Genomic DNA, 19,985 nt, shown 5'->3' on the forward strand with positions numbered 1-19,985 from the left:
TTTTATTGGAGTCATTTAAAGATAAATTCCTTCATTGTGACATACAATGGTGTACAGTCCAGCAGTTTTTACACAAGTACTGTTGAGTTTTTTGTTGTTTTTTTTTTTTTTGTTTGTTTGTTTGTTTTTTCCCCCCCCCATGTTTCCTTCCTCTTTTTTCCATCTCAGTTCCACTCACTTGAAGGTCTTTAGGATAACCCCATCAGTTCTAACGATTATATATTTTATTATTATTTTATTTTGGTTTTACAGAATTGGGAAATTTTCAGTTCAGGTTTAATTTAAATGCAGATTTAACTGAAAAAGTCAAATTGCAATAAAGATGTGGTAAAAGAATATATAACAGCTGCTCAAGTGTTGTGCTTTCAAGCAAATGTCATTGTGTCATAAAGATAATCAACATGACAACTGAGAATAATTAGATTGCATATTATTGTTGCAAATTTTTTAAATATAATGTAAAATAATATTATTTACAATTAATGAATAAGGATATACAAGTATGTGGCATTCTTTGCCTTCCTTTTCATTTGCTTAATGACAAAATCTATTAAAATTACTGATAGCTCCCATTTTCTTGTAATTTTTATTTTTTATTTTTTTTACTTAAGAGACTTTACTAAGATGATGTTCAATAACTGACAACAATTTAACCAAACAAAAAGAAGTCAAATGTCCAAACTCCCTGCTACGTGCACTGCAGCAGCTGGACCATGCAACGACTCTGTTCATTCATTTAGCGGTAGGGGCGGGGACGCAGCGGGCTGGTAGTGTCAGCGCTCGCACAGTGTGCTTCAGGCTTGTTGTTTCTCGGTTGCGTAACATGGGAATCCACGTGAATCGCCAGCAAGCCACCCAACAGACATGCCGCGGCAGACACGCCTACATCTGGTTTGCTATCCAATCCAATAATAAATGTAAAACCCACCTGCCCAATCATCGCTTAATGGGCGTGGTTATGCTATGCCGGGCTCACGTTGCACAAATGTGTCCACCGCTCTGGGATGGATGACGACGTAGCTACGTGACTGAGATATAACTGAAACAAAATACTTTCTGATGCGGTCCGGTGATCAATTAAGGAGACTCGTAACTTTTTAATCTTGAGCCAAGACACGCGTGGAGCGGGAAAGGTAAATATTCCACCAAAAGACGAAAAATTGGGGGCGTAATTGGTGAGTTAGCTTTCTCGATAAACTAGCTAACCACCTGACGCACGGCTTCAGCTAGAGACAACAGTGGATGTAAACATGTGAAATTGAATCATTGCCTTTTTTGTGTGCTATGAAGTCGTTGCGAATGTGTATTATTGTGGTTTGGGCTTTTTGCTTCTCCAAGGAGTGAATGCTGACTTGACTGTAAGCAGTGGTGTAAGCAGTGTGTGTTGCTCATGTTAGCTGTATAACGTCTGCCGTAAGTCAGGGGGCTGGAGCTCACTGGTTGCGCTGTGTTGGCTGGCAAATTGGTAACAAACTAAAGCTTTTGTTGCTCAGATTTGCATACGGTGCATTACTTAAAAAGCAACCTATTATACTTGCTAATACAGTAGCTAACAGGCTATCAGTTTATTGCGTTATTGCGACCTTCGTATCCAGTTACTGTAGGGGGCGCTGTTTTCACCAAGCAACCCGAACTCTCACGGCGGTTAAAAGGTCTTAACACTAAACTACATTAAGTTTTAGCTTTGTCGCTTTGTCCAGATGTGCTTACACAGCAGGCATGATGAGGCATGGGTGCATATGATTATTGAGATTGGTATGATTACATGAGTGGGAGTTAATTGCCCTCACTAAATGCTGTGTTTGTATTTTACTGTCTGAACCTTTCTGATACTTCCATAGACAGTGCAGGTTTTATACACACTGCGGATATTGCCCCTGATAAATACCCAGTATATTACAGCAACCCAGCTAAACCTGGCACACAAAAAACCCAAACAAACTGAAAATAAACTAATGGGAATTAATTGAAAAAGAACTAAATAAAAATAAAATAGAAATTTTAAAAATGTATATGAGAGGTCTTGATAGATAAAGCGCTATGTAATAACTCTGGGTAGGGGACTTCACTGAAACTAGAAGCTGCCCAGTGGCAAGTCAGGTGTGGTGCTATAGCTTCCACCGGAGTGGAGTTGCTGTCACTCCTTCAAAGCATTGTGAGGTGGCCTCTGGACTTACTTGGGTCACTGGGTTCATATGGTGAGGGGGGGTAAGTTGTAGGCTTCTGCTGAACGTTAACAATAAATTTAAAAAAAAAGCCTGTAAAACAGGTAATAATGTTGACTTTCAGTTTTGCTTGTGCAATAGCTTATCTTAGCTTTTTAGGTGACTTCTGGAAGCAGTCTGTGATGGTGTTGAGCTGTGTTGCAGTGTGCATGCAGGTTCAAGTACAGAGCAACAGCCTAGGTCAAGTGTGTTGTTGTGCTGCATAAGTGAGAAAGGACCACAGCATCCTATGTATGCAACAACAATCACGCGTTGTGTTGTGCACGTCAGTACATGTATAATATCTCAATAGCATAATGTTTTATGCATTCTGAATTGAGCAAATCAGTTATGTAATCCTCCTATGAAGACCTGATGAACGATGCAGGGTACTTTCACTCCCTCCTGCTTTTGCTTCTCAGTTTCTGTCCCTCTGTCTTTATTCTCAGTGTCTGGTCACAGTGCCATATGGATGTGGTGGCAGCTGGAGTTTGTTTAATTATACCAATACCATAGAGAAAAAAACTCGCCCAAGATGGCTGGAAGACAAGCGATTTCCTCTGATGACTCTGATGAAAATATTGGATAAAACAGCCTATAGAATCACAGGGTTTGATTTTTTTTTTAAAAAACCTGCATTTGCAGGGATTGCAAAAAATGTAAATGCATAATTAGTAACAGCTATTTTGTAACCCAGTATCACATTATTATATCTGGCAGAGCCTTACCTGGTCTTGGCAGTATTGATGGATGAGATGTGCATAAATCGCAGATGCTGGGAGAGAGTCAGAAAGCAGTGAGTCAGTTTTATGGCCAGACAGCTGAGTAGTATTAAATAACATGGCAGATTGTGTTTGTTCACATTTGCACAGAACATTTTTTACTTGTTTATGTTTGGCAATAACATGCTCGTACTTTCAAAAGAAGACAAGTGTTTGCTTCCAATTTTAAAGCCTTTGGCACATCACCCATGCCCCAAGTTTAAAGTGGACATGTGAATATATTTCTAGCTCTATATTTTTTTTATTCTAGGACTGTAGGCTTGTAGTAGCTTTCTAAAATTTGTAATTCACCATAATCCTCAGGCCCTCAGTTTATTCTCCTTGACTCATGCTGTTTTACCTCTCATTGGAGGAAACCCTCCCTTTAAAGCAACTTGCTTATGATTGGATGATCCTACAAGCAGAGGAATTGAATGTGAGGTGGATGGGGATTCCAACTGGGGATGATTCTCTGCATATGCTGTTAATATCTTTGGAAATACATTTTGCCACTTATTTGAGAAAAAGTTCACTGGCAAGATTCCCAACTTTCATGATTGCCAACCGTGATTTTTTTTCCATGCTGAAGATTATCTGCTTCCAGGTCGCATTGGCCTTTAAGGTGTCATGCATGATCTGTCTGTAGGGGTATGAGCAGTTGCTTATTAGGTAGGTTGACTTAATGATGACCTACAGAAGTGTTAAAGTTTTTCCAAAAAGTCACACTTTAACAAGAAGTGCTGTTGAAAAATGTAAGAGAAAAGATCTGTCACTGCACAACACTTTATTAAAAAATATGTTTTCACTGGCTAAATCTGAAATGAAATACTAACACAAGGACGTGTTTGTGGGCGTAATGCAAGAACAGGATCCTCAGTGTCATTGGTGGTCAGAGACCAAGCCAGCTGAGATCTGCAACAATAACGCCTTAGTTTCGCTGTTTAAACATGAATGTTTTCAATTTGTAAGGTGTAAAATACAGTTTTAGAGTTGGCTCCTCATAAATGAGATTAAGTTTACTACAGTTTACTTAAACTAAGCTACAAACTGAAACTAGATGTGGAAAAAAAAACATGTACCAAAAAGAAAATAACAACAAGACTTTTGAAAATAAAAAACTAAGTGAACTTGGAATATATATATATATATATATATATATATATATATATATATATATGGCGTTTATTTTAGTTTGGTAAAAATGCTATCACGTCTTGCCTGATGAGACATCGATGGATGTGTTTATTGAGAGTCTACACGACTGAGAGTAGACCAAAAATATTTATCACGATATACATTTGAAAATTTGCGATAACGATATAACTGACGATATAATTGACACTAGACAAAATGCTTTAAAACTCCTCAACTTTATTAGTGCAAAAAAAAAAAAACATTAATGTATTTTCACTTAAACAAGCAGCTTTTTTAAGTGCATTAAGGTTATATAAAAAATTAACAGTGCAAATGCAAATTCCTTGCTGACAGTTTAACCAAAAGGCATTTCCAGTGGAAATTGGCTGACATATCCTGAGCATAACCATATCCACAAAACTTAAAAAGAGGTTATACACACACACAGTACGGTAATATTATCTTGAAGCACAGTACGTATCACTCCGCGAGGCGCCTGCCTACGATAGCCGTAATGCTCCGACAATCCATCAAGCGGTGCGGGTTCGTAGCTTAGCAAAGTCGTACTGAAACATTTGACAGATATTCGAGCACCATGTACCACATAAAATCAATTAGAGGTCAGTAAACACAACCAGAATTCATACATAAGGCACACGGGATTATAAGGGGCACTGTCGATTTTCAGAAAAATCAAAGGATTGATTTTAAGTGTGCCGTGTTTTCCAAAAAACACGGTAATAACGATGGCCCGCTAGCATGCGCTACCAAAAATAGTGCTTTGTTGTGTATCTGACGGATGAAAGTAGGGCTGCTCAATTAATCGAATTTAAATCACGATTACGATCTGGGCTTTCAACGATCATTAAAAATGACTGAGCCGATTATTAGCCCCTCCCTTAAAGGCCGGTCCGTGAAAATATTGTCGGGCATAAACCGGTCCGTGGCGCAAAAAAGGGTGGAGACCGCTGATTAAGAGGACCCGAGGGAAGCCCGGAAAGCTAAGCAGAAGTTATTTGGAGAGTGACTGCCGTTGGTTGAAAAGAGAGTTTAAAAAAAAAAAACTTCAGTGGTGTTGCACACTATTTTATATTATTATTTTAAAGTCATTGTTAACCCTTTAAAGCCGGTCAGAGCAGCACGCTCCGTTTTGCGTAACTATTTTTAAATCCCTGTAGAACCTGAACCGTGTAAGCTAGCGCAATAATTTGTTTTGCATATGAAACCGGAGGAGTTGTACTTACATCTGATGCCATCAGCTTGTCCTCGGTCACGGTTTCGTTCCACATATAGCTTTGCAAAAATTGCATAAAAAGTGCTTGGAGGAACAAAAACATAATATTCCAGAAACACGCTTTGCCGTTCCTATCAGCTGTTCGTAACACTTCCCACAGTGAAATGATGCACCTGCTGTTTTCTTTGCAAATTTGCATCATAGGATTGTTTTTTGTTTTTCCTGCAGTATATAAAAATTGCTGTATCTCCAAAATAAAACTATGAAGACACTCAAAATAAATTTCCTGTGGTGGGAAACTATTTTTTGCAACTTTATTGTATTTAAAGTTTTGAGGGATAAACCTCTTAAATTTCTCCAAGTAGAAATATATGTAAACAAAACAAAAGCGATTTTCAATTTTTTTTGTAGTTTATTGCACTTTTTTTGCAATTTATGTAATTACTATGCACTTAATGCATACATATTATTAAAATATGGGCTATAACAGTTGTATTGATGTATAGCAACTTGAAATGCTCCCACAAATGGCACTACAGCATGTAAAAAAATAATATAAGCTCTGGTGGACTTGGTTCTATAGTAGGTCTTAAAGGGTTAAATAAATATCGTCAAATAATCGTGATCTCAATTTCAGTGAAAATAATCGTGATTATCATTTTTGCCATAATCGAGCAGCTCTAGATGAAAGCCAAACCAGTTCCACACCATTGAAGTTCCAGCATTTTTACAAACCAATTCTGGTTCATCTGTTTCAGTTAACGATCCACTTTCGCTCTTCTCATTCTGCGTCACCGCCATGTGCGTATGTAAACGAAGGCACTGCGCATGCGCGTTTTACCCATATTCTATCACGATATTTCATTTTCTTATCGTTGCTCAACATTACACCGGTATTACCGTGAACGGTATGATATAGCCCAGTCCTAACTGAGAGACAGCTGCTTTCATAGAGTTCAGTGTTTCTGTTGTACTACCTGTTAGGGCTGTTCGATATAACGATATATATCGGATGACAATATAAAAACGTCTATCATCTCATTTTACGCTATTGTTTGTTTCGTGGTGTCGCAAAATAAACTGTTTACGGCAATATTTTTTCATCGTTTTGATGGTCACTGTAGTGGGTATATTAATTTCGTAAAGTTCTCTCTTTCTCTTATATTTTATATAACCACACTACGGACGGACAAGAGCCTGTTTTTATGCGTTGTGGTTAGCAACAATGACGGTAACAGCATCGCGTGTCCGCTTGTTTATGTTCCACATAAACCTTTCACAATAAAGCTCAAGATCCTGTTGAGACTTTTCAAAATAAACTGAATCACGTGAAAGAGCAGATTATTTACTGATGAGAAGTAAAAAAGAGTATAGTTTCATGCATCGCTTAAAACACTCGACTCCAGCTACATGATGCGCAGCTGGAAACACTTCCCGCAAGATGAGCCGCCCGAGATTCACAGAATTTACAGAAAATGTTACATTTTTGTGATTTATATATCGTTATCGGGACGATAGAATTCTTATATCGGGATATGAGATTTTGGTCATATCGCAGAGCCCTACTACCTGTACTGATTTTCCTAAATCTTGCCTCTGGCATAACATAAAACTTGATTAGTCCCACACGTGGGAAATTTGTTCCATATACCTTCTATGCAATAATAACTAAACTCAGGCTTTTTGTTTATTTTCTTCTGTTTGCAGTGGAAAAAACAGACCACTTCATCCAACATTCAGCACTGACTGAATGAAAGTCAGTTCATTGTTACCACATGGAACCCATTCCCTTTGGTTGAACATATGAAGACCCTTACCGACTATTGTAACTGGAAAGAAAAATAATTGATGTGTGACCAAAGTGTGGTGATGCCAGGAGGTGACAGCGGACTACATGGCGAGGAGCCTGCATTGCTGTCAGCCACAGCGAACGGTGGAGAGGTGGAGCAGGAGTTGTCCGGGAAGCAGAACGGCAGGGAAACGTCCAAGCACCTCGGGGGTGAAGAAAGTGGAGTTTCAGGTGGAGAGGTGGGACAGGAAGATGAAGAAATGGCGAGTGGTTCACACGACCTGTGTTCATCAACCAATCACAGCCCTGGAAGTGCTTTGGGATCCACCTCAGTTTCAGCTAAGAGGTATTTAACTCCATGTGCTCTCACCATTTAGCCTTTTTTGGGGACTTTCTATGGTGCCTTTCTGACCCTAATTTCTGCAAAGATCCACAACACCACGTGAGAGCTTTTTATCTATTACTATTGCTACACTGTTAGCATGTGGCTCTGACAAATGGAGTACAACACACTGTGACAACAGCCAGGGTTTTAACTTTCTTGCAGCATTGCAAGAATTTTGGCATAGAAGAAAACAAGCCAGAGTTTCCCAAAATAAACTGGGAAGATGCTTTTTACCAGCTGATCCTGAAGTTCTGCGTCTGTGCTATGATCTATTCATGGTATAATGGTGACAAAAATGCTAACTATGTCAGACAGAGTGAATCTTAACTACTTAAGTAACTGTGAGAAATACTTATCTTTTTATGCTGTTTCTGTGCATATGTAGCAGCGAGCATGCAGAGGCTGGCAAAGGGCAGGACCACAGAGAGGTGATGAATGCAGTGGCTGAGATGAAAAAGAGGCTTCCATCAGACAAACGCAGCCGCAGCAAAGCCAGCACTGTGGAGGCCTTACATTACGCGCTCAACTGTGTCAAACAAGTGCAAGGTAACCTGACTAAATACAGAAGAGTCCATGTAGAATCTTAAGAAAACACTATTTATTTTTCTCCAAATACTGATACTGTTTTTGTGCCTTGGTTTGTCACCTGTAGCTAATAGTGAATACTATAAACTGCTCATGCAAAATGGGCAGGACGAGCGGAGAAATGCCACTGTTTGCACCCTGGAAGAGCTGGAGAGAGTCACCTCAGAACACACCCTTAAAAATACGGTATGCACATCAAACTTAGATGCACAGGTCACAGGTTCTGATGTTATTGTCCCTTTTTTAATGCATCACTGAAGATGTCATAGGACCCACTAAGCATTTGTTTAGAGCTGTTCTGAAATCCTGTTTTGAGGCAGTCTTAAAGATGCAAATACACATGCATATGTACATTTATTTTGCCTCACTCCTGAGCGGGTGTGTGAGTGTATGTGTGTTTATTGCTTTTGTGTGTGTCTGTGACTTTGCTTGCTTGTGCATGTTCTTCTGGGTGCGTACATCTCTTTACCTGTTTGTAGGATTCCTTCGTGGTGGTTTTCTCCCTGGCCAGCGGCCGCGTCCTCTACGCGTCTGAGCAGGCTCCCAGCATCCTGTGCTGCAAGAGGAAGTTTCTGGAGTCCGCCAAATTTGTGGAGCTGCTCTTCCACCAAGATGTCAACGTCTTCTATTCACACACTGCGCAACCCCATTTGCCACCTTGGAGCAACTCGCACACAGGTGCTGTATTTTATTTATTTATTTAGATTAAATAAATAAAATACGGCACAGGGACGGCACAGTTTTGTTTTTTAAGTTAGTTTGCACATGCTAGTGTCTCAGTGGGTATCTAACAGAAATAATGAAAGAGAATATGGCTAACTGACTTCTCTCGCTTCTTTTTCTCTGTAGCCGGCGTTTTGTTTGATTGTGCCCAGGTCAAGTCCTTCTTCTGCCGAATCAGGTCAGTACTTTTTTTTTTTCTACATATCCCTTAATTCCTTAAACAATAATTTTTTTTTTAAATGCACATTTAATAAAATATATGAGCTAAATTCCATTAAACCCTACATCTGATGTTGCCCTTGTGTATCCAGACTATAAACTGCAGTAATTTCAGGGTTTTTAAATTATGATTGTTGTTTTTTTATTATTAGAATTGTGTAACGTCTACAAGCTTGTGCAACTGTTACAAAATTTCCTGCAGGGTGTAATGAAGTTTCGTTCTGATTGTCAACTCTTCCTCTATAAGGAATTCCATCAATACATGCTTTTTAATGAATGTGTCTGTAGAAACTGTGCTCGGTCCATGGTGTAGTGGTTAACACATTCATTTTATGTGCAAAAGATTCCCAGTCTGAGACCAGGAGGAGACACACGCCTGGATAAATATGAGGGTTGTGTTAGGAGGGGCTTCTGGTGTAAAATGTGTGCCAAATCAAACATGATTATCCATCAGCTCTTGTGACTGAAAGTACCTCCATAGCCATAGAAAATATTCATTTCACACATTCTTACAAGAATTAAATTAGCTGTCATCAACTTGTACCAATAGATATCACTGAAATTTGAAGTAATTGTTTTCATTTTTTATTAGATCTTTATTTTAGGGTTTGAAACTGGTGCAGGTAACGTTTCCTGTTTTCATCTTTGATCACAATAAATTCGGATATGATTTTTGTGTCTTGTGTGTTTTAGGGGTGGGAAGGATCGTGAGGGTGAGATGCGTTACAACCCATTTCGGATAACACCCTACCAGCTGAAGGTGCAGGGATCTGGGAGCAGTGGGGAGGAGGAGGAGCCGTGCTGCCTGGCACTGGCTGAACGCATCATCTCTGGATATGAAGGTATGATACCGTGTTTGTCTTTTAACATGCAGCTTTGATGCTCTGATAGGTCAATGCAATTTTATCTATAATAACCCCAAACACTTTCTGAGAAACTCTTCTGGTATTTCTGATGAACTTATAACCACTGTTTATTCATGTTTTGCACTGGTGTTTATATGATTTGTGTATGCAGCACCTCGGATTCCCATGGACAAGCGCATCTTTACCACAACACACTCCCCTGGTTGTGTGTTTCTGGAAGTTGATGACAGGTCAATACACACAAATTTCCAGTCCCAAGCTTTGAAAATTAATGGCAGTGTATGAAAAGAGCTGATTTTTATGCTGACTGTTCACAGGGCCGTGCCTTTGCTTGGATACCTTCCTCAGGATCTGATAGGCACGTCGTTGCTGACTTGCATTCACCCAGAGGACCGCCCCCTCATGCTAGCCATGCACCGGAAAGGTGAGTTTGTGGGGAGGATGAGTGCAAAAGTTTAGTCTGCTGATAAGAAAACTCTGCATTTCAATGAGCTGACTCAAATTGTATATTTAAATAGATAGATATTCTCTTTTTCATTATACTGTACAAAATGCCAGACAAATAATAAAATAGCTAGTAGTAGTAGTAGTAGTAGTAGTAGTAGTAGTAGTAGTAAATTAATCAACCAAAGCAAGGTGTTTATCCTAAGCATTTACACACGCTTTGAAATTATACGATTTTACCTTTCATCACATAATAAAAATTAATTAATTAATTAGACAAAGATCAACCTGAGGTGATCAACAGCAAGTTAAATAATACACTATGTCATAATTAACAAAAATTAGGGAAAAATGCAAAAGCAGTGTTTGAAAAACTAAGTGCTCTTACTTCTTCCATAGTACTGTAGTTGAGAGAATAAGTAGAAACCAGGGTGCTGCTCTTGACGCAAATGTGAGCACCTCTATGAAAGCAGACATTTGGGCAGTTTGGTGGTCTGGAGTGTTAACATATCTGTTAACATGATGCAGAGGAGAAATGACATCAGCAGTGATCTTAAAGAAGGATTATTAGCCTTTTTCCAAGCAATTGGAATTCCATCATTCTGCAGTGTGAAATACTATTCACATTCAAGTGGAAAACATTCCAAACATTTGCCAGTCTTTCCAGGAGTGAACTTCCCAGACTCCACAGGCCTCAGTTAGCATTTTAAATGTTAAAGTTCATGACAGGACAATTAGAAAAAGACTGAACACGTATGGCTTGTTTAGTTGGGTTGCCAGGAGAATGCTTCTTCCCTCTAAAAAGAACAACGTAGCACAGTTTAGGTTTGAAGAATAGAACAAACCACAGGACTCCGTGGGACAAATGAGACCAAAAATTGAGGTGTTTGGCCATAATGCACAACGCCATGTTTGGATGGCATCAACAGAGCATATCAGCACAAACGCCTCATACAAACTGTAAAGCACGGTAATGGGGCCGGGTGGGGGTGATCACTTAAGCTTGTGTTGCAGCCACAGGACCTGGACACTTCGGTATGCAGAGGAGTTAATGGACTGCAATGTATTCTACAGTCATTTGTGAGGGCACGTGTAAGCAGAATAACTACAACAGCCTGTCTGAAAAAGAAAAGAATCAGTGTGTTGCAATTGTCCAGACCTCAACCTGACTGAAATGCTTTCCCTTGGTTAAGAGTTATACATAAACAAATACCACAAACCTCAATGAAGTGAAGCAACACTGGAAAGAGGAGTGGGTCAGAATTCCTCCACAATGATTTGAGAGACCGATAAAGTTTCTGACATCATACAGAAAATTATTACTTCAAGTTATTGCTGCTAAAGGTGGCTCTAAAAGCTATTGAATCATGGGATATATTTAGTTTTTAACACACCGCTTCAGCGTTTTGGCTTATTTTAGTACTAAATAAATAGTGAAACAGTTTAAATATCATAATATTTTTATTATTATGTCCTAATACAAATCTTTAGAATTGACAGTAATTTCTTTTTACCGTGACTGTATTTTTGTCATACATTTTATTTATTTATTTATTTATTTATTTATTTATTCTTCATGCCTTGCTTAGTCTTGAAGCATGCGGGCCAGCCTCCATTTGAACATTCTCCCGTGCGTCTGCACTGTCAGAATGGAGACTACATCACCTTGGATACCAGCTGGTCCAGCTTCATCAACCCATGGAGCCGGAAGGTGGCCTTCATCATCGGGCGCCACAAAGTCAGGACGTAAGTTCCATAAGCATAAAATCTAAACCCCAAGACGACAAAAATGTGTGCTGAGGTGTAGAGTTTGGTGTCTGTTGTGTAATCCCCCTGGGTTTCTGTGAAAATGGTGTGCGATTACATGAATGACGCAGTAACAAAGATAACATCACTCTGTTTACTGCCTTTGCCTACAGGAGTCCTCTGAATGAGGATGTGTTTGCTGCTAAAGCAAAGGAGTTTGTTCCAGTAACTCACGAGGAAATAAAAGATCTTCAGGCAAAGATCTATAAGCTTTTCCTACAGGTGAATATGTCGTTGCTGAATAAATGAATTCCAGAAAGCACTCACTTTAAATCCTTTGTTGCTGTAATGCAACAAAGGTGCTGGTATCATGCTGGTATCAGCGTAATAACATATAAAAGCTGATCATGTTTCAGTCCTGTCAGAAAAAGGGAAAAAATAAAAAAATGATTCATACTAAATGGGTTGGAGTTGTAGTATGTGTGGTTTTTGCTTTTTGGTTGCTGTACACAGGCTGAAAAAAGAAGCATTAATATCTGTTAAACAGCAGCATTAATCTGTTCTTCCTTGTGTCTCTTCTTTACAGCCCGTTCACAACAATGGCTCCAGTGGTTACGGTAGTTTAGGCAGCAACGGCTCTCACGAGCACTACATCAGCATTGCATCTTCAAGTGACAGCAATGGCAACGTATGGGAGGACTCACACCGGGAACCGGTAAGACATCACAGTGAGGTCATCATCCAGGAATTCACATGTCACCCAGTTGCCTAACTATCTATTGCCATGGTTACTCATGCACTTTTTTGGGGGGTGCTGTGTTCGTCTGTTTGTGTGTTCCAGATGACTTTACAGCAGATCTGTGCTGATGTAAACAGAGTGAAGAGTTGGGGCCAGCAGGCTTATCTGGATTCCAACCACAAAATTGCTTTCCTTGGAAAACGTGTCACAGGTATCGCAGTTTCACATCCACTGAGTACAAAACAGTTAAAATGTGTTTTTTAAAATTGGCAGATATTTTAAATGTTGGCTGTTTATTTTGCCAGCTCCTCTACCCTCTTCAGCCTCCAATGCTGAGGTCAGAGAGCACAAAGTGAGCAGGAAGCAAACACACATTCCCTCCTATCAGCAAATCAACTGTGTGGATAACATCATCAGGTGTGTGGCGATAAACATGACTTTTTTTTTCTGCAGCACTCAGTCCTTGTCATAATATTGACTCCTGCTTTCCCTGTTGGTTTGCGCACATTTCTTGTGTGTAACCAGATATTTAGAGAGCTGTACAGGTCCAGCCCTCAAGCGGAAGAGTGAATCTCATTCCTTGGTAACCTCTTCTTCCTCATCCTCTACCTCAGAAGATGACAAGCCTGCAGGAGCCACTGACACAGCTCAGGAGATTTCAAATGGTATAAACCCACACACAGCACATGGCTTAGCATTCTGTTACTTTTAGGGTGAAAGGCTGCAATGTTTCTGTCATATAAACTCGTTTTGCTCCTGGCATTTGTTTTTTCTCACTTTTCAGCAGTCGTGGTGGAGACTGAGGTGTCAGTGAGCCCTCCAACTCCAGCTGTAGTCGGGGCACCTCTTACAGACATCACCATGTCTACTAAAGCCATGAGTGTTGTCTCGGTCACCAGCCAGTGTTCATACAGCAGTACCATAGTGCACGTGCCACAGCCTGAGTCAGGTATATAAACATAGTCTTATATCATGAGTGAGACCTGCTCAGATGCTTCTTTTTTTTTTTCTCTCTTAATGGTAAAATTTCAAAATTCTCTCAGGAGTTTTGCACACAGAGAAACATTTAGTGCTTTCTTTTGACACTGCCCCCCCCCCCCCCCCCCCCCCCTATGTTTTTCTGTTAGAAGCCACAGCACTGGAGGATGCCCCGATGGGCAGTGAGCCTGCTGATCCTGCCCCAACCCCTGTCCGTCCAGCTCCAAGCCCTGCCGCAGAGGAAAGAAGGTTTGTTGGTCTCACCAAGGAGGTGCTGTCAGCTCACACCCAGAAGGAGGAGCAAGAATATGTAGATCGATTCCGCCATCGCATCCTTCAGAGCCCTTACAGCTCATATCTGCAGCTGGACAACAGCTCTTTTGCTCACTCCCACCACCCAGGTTTGTTGAATATTTCTTTAGCAACGCAGCTGATGTTTTGAAATCTGACAAAGTGTTGGTGCAAATGTGTCTGTGAAGGTTCTCAGTCATCCAGGTCATCGTAGTCAAAGGAGCTTGCAAAGAAAAGCGTCTGGACTTCTTTAAGTTACTTGAAGACGTTTCACCTCTCATCCGAGAAGCTTCTTCAGTTCTAAGGTCAAATGGTGGACTAGTAACTTAAAGAAGTCCAGACGCTTTTCTTTGCAAGCTCCTTTGACTGTTGGTGCAAATTTTTGTGCAACTTTAATTAGATTCTATGATCTCTATACATTCACTGCAGGAGACTACCTGCGTCCACTGAGTGCCGGAGGTTGGAATCGTTCTCGAAAAGGGAAGCCAAGACACAAGCGTCCCAAACCCCAGGGTTCGTCAGACAGCTATGCCTCCCCTCCTGAACTCGCTCGCCGTGTCCCTGACTCCTCATGGCCCTCCTCAGAGTCCTCCCAGCCCCAGGTGGGAGCACCCTACAGCCAAACATCTCCAGTCCAGGTGCCATTCTTTCCTGTAATGGGGAAGCCCGGCCCGGAGCAATCACCCAGGACACAACAGCTGCCTGGAGCAGCTCCTACGGGGCTCCATCCTCCTGACCAGCTCAGCTACAACTTCAACATAATGCAACCTACTCAGAGCCTGCCAGGCATGCAGCAAATCCGAATGGAGACCATTCAGAATGTTCAGAATACCCAAAACTTTCACAACCTGCAACCCATAGCTCCAACACAGACCTTCAACCCTTCTTTCATGGCTCCAGTCATGGCTGTCATCCTGCCCAACTACCCCACTTTTACCCCAGGTTACCCATCCATTTATCCACAGTCAGCTCAGTTTATACTTCCCCAAATACCCATCACTATGACAGGGTATGCCCCTGTCAGTGCACCTTTCCCTCAGCCTCAGTTCCAGGCCCAGCCTGGTCCCCATTCTCAAACATCCCCAGGCCTTTTACTTTGCTCACCCAGAGCAAGTTCATCTGTCGGCGAAGAAGAGGAAGCGGCTGGGCCTACAGCTTTGTTCTCTAGTTCTCGCTCAAGTTCTCCACTGCAGCTCAATCTGCTGCAGGAAGAACTGCCCAAACCGAGTGAAGGGCAGAGCAGCACTGGGCACAACCACGCCGAGAGCCTCCATGAACAACATGCCAATGAGGTGAGTCAATCTACCACCTTTTATAACAGGTATGGGTTGAGTATAGGTCTGATAGTTTTCTCACTCTAAATTGCCGACTGATTTCTGACCATCTTTTTTATGATTAGCGTGATGTCGCAGGAGAGTCTGGCAACCATGATGCCCAGTCAACATCCAGCGAGCTCCTTGACTTACTGCTTCAGGAGGACGCCAGGTCAGGGACTGGCTCCAATGCCTCAGGGTCTGGATCAGGGGAGTCTGGAGGCTCACTGGGGTCTGGATCTGGCTCCAATGGAACCTCTACTTCACACACTGGTAAGAAAGGCAATATGCATGCATGCAATTCATGCAAAAACTGCCTTTTTTGCACCATATTTGTAAAGCATAAGTCTAGTTGTTATAGTTTTGACTTTCAGTTTCCAATGTCCGTGTACACCAAGCTTCTAAATGTTGCTGCATGATGCAAACAAGTAAAAGAATGCCATGCAAATGCAAAACAGAGGAACAGCATTTTCAGTTAAGAGTAGGATGGAAGGATGTGAATGAATTTTTCCCTGGGTTACAGGCAGCAGCAACAGCAGTAAATACTTTGCCAGCAACGATTCATCGGACACGTCACGCAAAGCTCGTAAGAGTCTGGAGACCCTGGCAGAGCACAAACACACCTTCGAGAATCAGTCGGAAAACTCCCTGTGGAGCATGATCCAGCACACGCCCGAGCGTGTCATGATGACATACCAGATCCACACCAGGTACACCAATACACTTAATTAATAATGGATAAAAGGGAAACGCATTCTTGAGAAAAGCTATTTTGGCATTACAGATTTGTGTGTGGAATTACTTTTGTGTCTTTCTTGTCATTTTCAGAGCGAACTCTGAACACCGCGCTCAGTTTTTTTGTTTTTGTTTTTGTTTTTTAAATGCAAGATGACTTTCTGATGAAAATGTAAATCCAGTTAAAGATTAACAGAAACGTGTATTTGTTTAACCCATCACCCATCTCGTTTATAAACTGTAGATATTTCCAAGCTGTCCCTCCAATCGAGTCTGGCCAACAGAGAGAGAGTACATCTTTCAGCGTGGGTCCCGCCTACTTTTCAAACAAGTTTCTAAGCTTTAGGATTCACAAATCACATTTTAGAGCCACATTTGAAGTCAGTGTAATCCATTTGCGATCGAGCTCTCAAGTTTGATTTACAATTGCAAATGCGTTCTGTTTTATAGTAACAGAGGCACAAAAGTAACTAATGCAAGCATGAACAGAAATAATGTCAGCCTGTTCAGTGTATATCAGCATTGCTCCCCCCCCCCCGTGACACTTTCACAGTGGCCTTTGAAACCTGGTGCTTTGTACTAAAAATCATTTATCTTCAATATAAAGTGAGGATTATACTCACTAGTTGACTGAGTAAGCGCAGTAAGGTTAAAGGTGAGGCTTTTATGAGGCTCATAAAGTCAAAACATGTGCAAGTGTTGTTTCTTTTGTTCTTTTTAGCAGTCCTTTTCATGATTCTCAAACACTGTCATCTTATCTAAATGTCTCACCTTGTTTAATGTGGCAAGGTATTTAGTCTTTTTGTCTGATGGCTTCGCTTATTCAAAGCCAAATGGTACAGCAAAAGGGCTACCTGCTGATTTGATTATGTAATGATATTATCTAATCGGGGAGTACAATAAACACCAAAGCCGTCTTCACAGTACTGTGCTTATTTATATTTATACCAGTTAGATGGACTTCTTATGCCTTATACATGTTTTCTTTTTTATTTAACTTTTTTACAAAAGCACAAACAAGAAGACAAGCAATGGGTGAAAAGATATAAACCAAAAGCATACCACAGAGCAGCATGAATCAGCCTCAGAGACTATGAACCGCCTTTTCTACACTGAATCCCTTCAGTTTAGCAGGAAGTGGTATCTCTTTAATCCACCTTTAAAAGCAGAAAGATCATGTTGGTTTCCATTCTGATAAACTTAGGTCACTTCTTTGCATTCCCTCAAAGCCCATTTTGATTGGACAGGAGCGGCCAAGTTATGTCCAGGTTACATTTCAGGTGTGTCGACGTGCCATACTGTTTAGAAACCCAAACAAATATGCCCCTCACAGGTGTGAGAATCACTCCTGTGCAATACCACTTTTGTCACACATGGGGGAGACAGTTCATCTTCATGCCCTTTACCTTTTCTTCATCATCCTTTATCATCTCATGCTTTCTCTCCCCGCAGGGACCAGAACAAGGTTTTGGCGGAGGACAGGGAGAAGCTTCGAGTGCTTCAGCCCCTCCAGCCCTGGTTCAGCCAAGAGCAGAGAGTGGAGCTGGCTGAAGTCCATCCATGGATCAAACAGCATGCCATCCCACAGGAAATAGACACACAGGTATCGCCACGAATCACTCACTGTGAACATTTTTGTTTTCGTTTCCTGTGACCGTGTGTTTAATGCGTTGCTGTCTCTCTCAGGGTTGTGTGAGCTGCAGCTCAGGTGCAGGCATGTCCCACCCCACTCACCCAGCTGCACCTGACAGTTCCTCACTTCTGGAGAGCCCTCAGCACGACCCGATCGGACTCGTGGTTGACACTTGAGAACTCTGACCAGAAATCACCCGTCATCAGGTTTACAGTGTGCCAGCCCTGTCAGGAACCTCAACAACTCTCACCATGCATCTCTTTTGACCAGTCTGAAGGAGTGGATCCCTGTGCTTTAGTGTAAAATCTAATATGTTTAATAAAGGTCGCAGAGGCTGGACCAGGCCCTAAGGAACAGAGGAGGCGAGAGATGGGCATTTTCTTTCACTCTGCTTAATGTGGCTGTTCTTATTGGACCATGAATATTACATTTTTCCTTTTATGTGTTAATAGAGCCCCTAATGAGGGGGGTTTAGGCTGTATTTAAGACTGTTCAGATCTATGAACCATATATGGAAAGTGCCCTGGGATAAACATGAGCACTGTGTGTACACCTGGTCTGTAGAACAGGAGTGACTGGCTGGGAAGATGAAGACGGTGCTGGCCCAGAGTATCAGAACATACGTCAAACTCTTCTCCAGTAACACTGAGTCCAGGATGTACAGTATGTGTACTACATCAGCTCCTTCGGTGACATAATTAAGACATTGTGATTTTTTTTTTTTTTTTTTTTTTAATTAATTCACCCCCCACCGAGGGACACTAAGATAAAAACACATTTGCTGCTTTTCTGTTTTAGGACACCTAGATTTGAATATGGTGTTGTTACTGGAATTTACACTCTTGTTCCGTAGGCTTGTTTCCTTCAAAGCGTTCTCATCCCAGGGTATCATATACTGTCGTTCTGGCAATGCGGACATAAACACAAGGTGTTCTTTGTGTAACTTGTACAGAGTAATAATATCTGCTTTAGAAGGCTGTGGTTTGTGTCCTATTTGAAAGCTTTGGAAACCAAAAGGTTCTTGGTGAAGTTTAGGTAAAGATTGTGCTTTTGGGTTCTCAGCGTTAGCCCTACATTGCCATCAAGCATGTATGATGTCCTGGGAATAAGAATGGGCCGTTTTCCGCATTTTGATCATTTCAAATTGAACTTGGTGCTAGAAGACACATCTAGCCCGTTACTCAAAACTTCCTGTAGCAAGTCCTTTCTCCACCGACCTATCCTGCCCGGTCATCGCCCTGTAATACCTGTAGCTTACCTCTTAATTGTAAACAAACACAGTGTGGCCCCAAATTTCCGCTCATCTTGTGTTTACTAAGTAAATGAATTTCCTTCTATACCCTGCAGCTGTCTGCCTGATTGGATGCATGTTTGTATGAAAGGGAGACCGGGAAGAACTAACTAGCCTCTTGTAGTTCTGTGAATGTTTCGTTTCTTCTTCCTGTACTGAATTTAAATCACAGGTGAGCTTGTGGATGTGTAAAAGTGTGCGTGCTGGCCGACTGCGAGCTGCTTCTTTCGATACACTTGTCCAACAGTGCAAGACAGAACGTGGTTTTCTACCGTTTTTAGATTGAAAGTATATAACAGTATCATGTATTTTATAGGAAATGTACACAAAATGAACTTCACAAAGTGTATAAAAAGCCATTTGTCTTGAATTCAGGGACTGTTTGTGACACAAAGGAATGAATAAATGAGATAAAACCTAAATTGCAGTTTGACATGAGTGTCAGTCAAGTTTTTACGTAACATTAAACTCATGCTCCTGGATTTTATTTTATTTTATTTTTTGACTAAAGAAGACCTTCCTCCTAAATTTCATGTTAGAATTTTTAAAGTTGAATTTGATATTTTGTCATTTGAGGAGACTCCTGGGCAGAGCAGGAAATGCTGGAGAGATCATATCTGCTGGCTTAGAAATGAAACTACACAGCAACACACAGTCTGTCTTTTGTTTTTCATTTTTACTGGATTAGCAGTACAGTACAACACAACAATAGGTAGTTAAATTAGTATCAAGCATGGCTAACTGAGAAAAGCAAAAGCCACAGCAGATGTAACAGCAATCTTTTTTTCTTTAAGAGTGGAGTGTTATTCACACAGAGTACTGCAAGTAGGATGGTGTCCTCCTTTATGTCTTAGACACTGTAATGCTGGGATTTTACTTTGTAGTAGTTAATGCAGACTAAGCTAGGGGGCGCAC

General features: G+C 41.0%; 1 protein-coding gene across 3 annotated transcripts; it reads left to right on the forward strand.

Moving 5' to 3' along the window:
- The first annotated feature begins 972 nt into the window (after positions 1-972).
- On the forward strand, positions 973-19,497 carry per3 (period circadian clock 3). 3 transcript variants are annotated; one of them, XR_014911729.1, is made up of 23 exons: positions 973-1,133; positions 7,041-7,468; positions 7,893-8,053; positions 8,160-8,278; positions 8,572-8,770; positions 8,942-8,993; positions 9,728-9,876; positions 10,052-10,130; positions 10,218-10,324; positions 11,934-12,090; positions 12,264-12,372; positions 12,677-12,805; positions 12,932-13,040; positions 13,135-13,246; positions 13,355-13,494; positions 13,614-13,778; positions 13,957-14,208; positions 14,528-15,390; positions 15,498-15,684; positions 15,935-16,121; positions 16,391-16,451; positions 17,599-17,749; positions 17,833-17,969. XR_014911729.1 is itself a non-coding variant. In XM_085406216.1 (22 exons), the coding sequence occupies exons 2-22, from the start codon at positions 7,182-7,184 to the stop codon at positions 17,953-17,955; spliced, it is 3,837 nt and encodes a 1,278-aa protein (XP_085262342.1). In that variant the 5' UTR covers positions 974-1,133; positions 7,041-7,181; the 3' UTR covers positions 17,956-19,497. The 3 variants fall into 3 exon arrangements, 2 of the variants coding, with proteins under 2 accessions (XP_085262342.1, XP_085262343.1); XM_085406216.1 differs by lacking the exon at positions 16,391-16,451 and having other exon boundaries at positions 974-1,133; positions 17,833-19,497; XM_085406217.1 differs by lacking the exon at positions 16,391-16,451 and having other exon boundaries at positions 974-1,133; positions 13,617-13,778; positions 17,833-19,497.
- Positions 19,498-19,985: the final 488 nt, after the last annotated feature.

Source organism: Rhamphochromis longiceps, linkage group LG5 (assembly GCF_057381845.1).
Source record: "Rhamphochromis longiceps isolate RC_006_pf linkage group LG5, R_longiceps_female_GT1.1, whole genome shotgun sequence".
Classification (NCBI taxonomy): Eukaryota; Metazoa; Chordata; class Actinopteri; order Cichliformes; family Cichlidae; genus Rhamphochromis; species Rhamphochromis longiceps.